The 4,862-nt window shown below is 39.2% G+C and overlaps 1 protein-coding gene across 1 annotated transcript; it reads right to left on the reverse strand.

Annotated features, from left to right (window-relative positions):
- Nucleotides 1-924: 924 nt before the first annotated feature.
- On the reverse strand, nucleotides 925-4,862 carry LOC103942555 (probable E3 ubiquitin-protein ligase LUL4). Its single transcript, XM_048584369.1, is given in 5 exon segments — nucleotides 925-1,168; nucleotides 1,170-1,190; nucleotides 1,662-1,798; nucleotides 1,801-2,171; nucleotides 4,021-4,862. Coding segments are annotated over 5 exon segments (1,251 nt in total). The 5' UTR covers nucleotides 4,680-4,862; the 3' UTR covers nucleotides 925-1,105.

Consider the following 4,862-nt stretch of genomic DNA (forward strand, 5'->3'; position numbering starts at 1 on the left):
TTCACTAGTGAAGAAACCAAAGAAAGCCGAGGGTCACGTAATTGAATAAGCATGAGAAAATACATCTCCTAACTGGTCATATAGTATGTTCCTATACTAGTCTGAAGGATTCAGATGTCCATGGTCTCAGTGGCTAACATATCAACAAGTAACACGATCGGGATTAATTTGTTCAAACGCTAAACAGTGAACAAATACAAAGTTAAAAAGAATACTAAGGCTAACATACAACATAATAAGATGGTGTGATTCTATAAGAACCTAATACACACAAACACACATATAAGAAATAAAGTACTGAGGGCAAATACAGTAGGGATGTTCAATAAGATGCAATTTGACCCACCTAAGCTTTATAGGTTTAGAATCTTAATTTGTCCCTTCACGCTAACTTCAACGGGAAACATTCCCTCCCAGACTCCTTTTGAGATGTATCCCAGAGTGAAAAAAAGTACTTCCATGAGGCACAGAATGTTTGTCCTATCTAGATGTCCCAACCTAGAATGTTCTTCATTCTATTCCTTGAATACATATGTACACATAAAGATATAAGTATATAGAATGTATAAGATACCATAGAGAATCGACTAAAGCAGCGGAAAGTAAACAAACACATGCCTCCCGCGCTTTCTTTTTCTCCCCCAAGGAAAGAAAATGATGAGGACCGTGAAGATACTGTAAACCTCAAAAAATTCAAAAAAAAAAAAAAAAAAGAAAAAAAAAAGATGAAGACTCCTTAAATGTATAAGTACTCCACAAAACATTCAAGGAAATCAAACCCGCACTTTTACTTATTTTTTTAGTTTTCAAGTTCTAAACGAGTTGCCTACAAAGGGAACCGAGAGCTTGCAGTTTGCACACACCATGGGTATATATAATGGTTAAGAAAGTTAGTTCTTGAGGATCAAATTTCAGTCATCTATGTAAGATAATCACATGAATATTAGAAAGCAACACAGCAATTACAATATACAAAACAAAACAAAAATGCCCCTTTATACAACAGGTGAAAACACACAAATAAAAGAATTCGATAGCCATACCACAATCCACATAGTATGGAGAAACAAGTATCTTCATTGCTCACTTTTATTTATCTTGATCTCTATAAGTTCCTCAATGGGTTGACGGCAGATGGGGCATTTATTGGATTGAACCCGCAATTCTTTTGCACAGTCACTGCACATACACTGGAAAAAACAAATGAAGTGAGAATAAACAACTGTAGTCTTAAAAGTGAAAAGCTTGAGGTATGTATCCTAGCTTGCATTGTCATACACATTCTAGGAGTTACAAAGGAATTCTAATCAAGAATTATATTTCTCGTCATCTAAAGAAACTAAATCTACAGCAGTTAGAAATTTGAGAAAGAAACAAAAACCATGGTAGCATGTTACTGACCCAACCATCCAATGCTCTTGCTCCTAACCACTAACCAAGAGAACCTGAAATTTAACAGAAATCTAGTGTGGGAGTTGGACTATCATAGATGTGTGATCGGATGAGTCAAGCCCATCTGCCTGGATCAGTCTATTCACAAAAGACATCCTTGAGCACAATGGGCTTGAGCCTTCCAGATCATCAGTCTCAACAGATTTTCTACCGCATGGTATAAGTGCAGATCCTCCAGCATATTCTACGTATCTTAGACAAACTCTCACCATATGTCGACAAGGTAACACAGCAGTGTCCTTAGGTTCAGTCATGCATATCACGCATTCCTTCCCTGGTTCAGTGTCATCAAAGCTTTCCACTGTCGAGCTTCCTATTCCATATATCTCACGTAGCTCATACCGAACTCATCAATCCACAGTATCTGCCTAATTACTTTCACTTGGAAATGATCACCATTGTTCTTTTCCAGCACAGCTTGAGTAATCTGCATACGAGGCGATGTATCTGGGGTAGGCCCAACAATATGCTCATCTGTTGAATCAGGTGGCAGACATGTTTCAGCAGATATTACAAGCGGAAATACATCTTCTCCTGGTGATGGTTTTGAAAGATCATCCAACTCAAAGAAGCCTAAATCAATTCCTGTTCCTGAGGGCTGGCGAAATTTTTGGCCAAGACCCTTCTGAAAGGGGACTCTCACTGGCATAAATGCTTCAGGAAATAGTGGAACAAACCTACAGTCTGGCTCTTCCTTAGCAAAGTAGAAGACCGTAATGCTGTCAATAAGAAGACTTGATCAGAAGAAAGGAACATGATAAAACCCATAAGAAATGAAGATCGCCTAAAAAGACTGCTAAGAAAATGGAAACTGTTATCATATAACCATGGAGAACTAGCCATGGTCTTTACTGTTAGAGAATCATGACCGTGGCCAATAGGCATGTGATGTAAGTGGAACCCACTTATTTTCTATATATAGGGAAAATGCATAGGGTGAGTGCCATATACATGCACAACATATGCTAGCTGGCTACACGCAAATGCTCAGCAGGAATATGCAGCAATCATAACACCAAATGTTTTACACTAGTGCTACTTTTGGACGGTGACTCTTATCACTTAAGAATGCTAATCATATCAAATATATAGACAAAAGTGCAAACAACCTAAAGCACCTACCAGCATGGTTTTCTGCATAACACAAGTAGCACTAATCCAAGAAAGTTGTTTCCAAGCACTATTGAAAAGCAAATTAAATATAATACTTCAATGAACCTCTAGACTGAAAGAAATGTGGATAAACAAGACATGGACTATAGCATTATTGGTACTATAAACAGTGTGGACCAAATAATAAAGAGTTATTTAAAAAACAATTGCAGTAAATGAAGCACAAGAGCAGACTCAATTACAAAGATAAAACCATTACTTTACTTAATGATTTATCAAAACCTATAAAATAATTGACGAAAACTCTAAGAAACTAGTTTCAACATAGCTTCATCTTACTTCAGTAAAGATAACCAGATCTGAGAGGGTTCAGTTAGATGCCAGTATGACCCCTGTTTTTTGTAGGAAGAATGAAATATATCAAAGGTAGTATGACCTCCTAATCCAGAGTTTATCATGAAAGCAGTAATCTGGAAAAAACTGCTAGCCCAACAAGTGATTGCAGTAAATTATCTCCCTTCATATTTCTACTTCCTCTTGAGAGCAGTGTTCAACAAACAAAAGCAAGAAAATTAACCCTTTGTATATGATAGGGAACCTTCCTCTTGGAGAAGGAGGACCCATACCTTCTCAAGATAGATAAAAACCTAGAGCTTCAGGGTGCAGAGCAAAAATTTCTATCAAAAAATTACACTTCAAACCGTAATGTGAAGTTGTTCGAATCATTGATTTGCCAACGAACATTGATGTCTGTAGCTAATTTCTAGTTTATGGTCATATCTACCACTGTCATCCCCCAAGCTAGGAAACATATTAAAAGGCGAAATTCATGAGCTTCTTTTAAGGCGTCCATCAGCAATTACATCATCCAAAGATTCAAATATGAGCATCAAGTGACAATCGTTTCATAAGTCCCACATCTTATTAATATTTCATATGCTTAGATAATCAATGTAATTGCAGACTTGCATATGAAAGCGAGTTTTGTATAACTCATAGGGTATTGTCTCCTTACCCTTCTAAATGAACACATATCAGAAATTTAGTCCCACCTCCCCTAATTTTTTCCGGTTCAGTATCATAGCAGCAACACTAGCACTCCATTTCCATGGATATGGCAGCAATGAATCCAAAAGCATTACAGTCCTCTTCCTCTACCCAATTAATTGCTACGAAAATTCCATCTCAGCTAACTCAAATTCTTAAATTTATGGTTATACGGTTAAAGGCTTTAGTATTCTCAGGTCCTAAATGCCGATAACTTTGAGATCAAAACCCCATCCCATTTCTTGTCCACAACATCTGAGCATGAATACATACCAATCAACACACACATTGCAAAAACACACAATCTATTACAAGACACAAGCTTCAAACACAGACATAACATAAGACATAGACCAATTCAAGAAGCGAACAACCAGCGGACAACAAAAAGAATCCCAATTTGCTCACCTCCCATCATACATGGCATCGAAAACGAAAGACACCAAATGCTGATCAGGGTTCAGGTCATCAATCTCAAGCCTCAACGTGTCCTTATGCACGTTGACATCGTTCTTCACCTTCTTGGCGTTCTGATGCTCAACGTAAGGCGGCGCAGGCGGCGGAGGAGGCCGAATTGCGGGCCACCCATTACTCTGAGTAGCACCATAATTATAAGGCTGCTGGTAATTGTAATTGTAATTGTAACTGAAGCGCCCCATCATGGAATTGCCATGGTTGCAGGAGTTGTAGTGGCCGTAGCAGTAATGGGTTTGCGGCGGAGAAGGAGGAGGAGGTGGGAGAGGGAGAGAGTGTGTGGGGTACGGAGCTCTGGGTTGCGGTCCTTGTGGGGCGTAAGGTGTGGCGGAATTGGCATATGGGTAGTTGTTATTAGAAGAAAATGAAAAGGAGGAGGAAGAAGAAGAAGTTGAAACCAAAGGGCCAGGTGGCGGTGGAGGAGGAGGAGGTGGTGGCGGTGGAGGTGGAGAAAGAGAGGCATGCTCCGATGAGTAATAAGGATGAGAACTTGAGATGTAATGGGGTTGACGTGGCGGCGGTGGCGGCGGAGGTGGTGGTGGGTTTTGGTAATAGTTGTTCCTTCTTCTGTTGGTGCTCCATGAAATCCCCATTTGTCAAGATCAAAGCTTTGGGTTGTGAATTGTGAGTGGAGAAAAATGGTGGATTTAGGTGGAGGACTTGGTATGGGAACCGTGTACTGTAGACGACGACTGTATGAGAAAGGAGAAAGGAACAAGATCGCGTTTTGTTCGCGTGAAGAGAAATTATTTGTCGAGTAAAAAAGTTAAAACGAT

The sequence above is a fragment of a genome, unplaced genomic scaffold, assembly GCF_019419815.1.
Source record: "Pyrus x bretschneideri cultivar Hongxiangsu unplaced genomic scaffold, Pyrus_bretschneideri_v1 Contig21, whole genome shotgun sequence".
Taxonomy (NCBI): domain Eukaryota; kingdom Viridiplantae; phylum Streptophyta; class Magnoliopsida; order Rosales; family Rosaceae; genus Pyrus; species Pyrus x bretschneideri.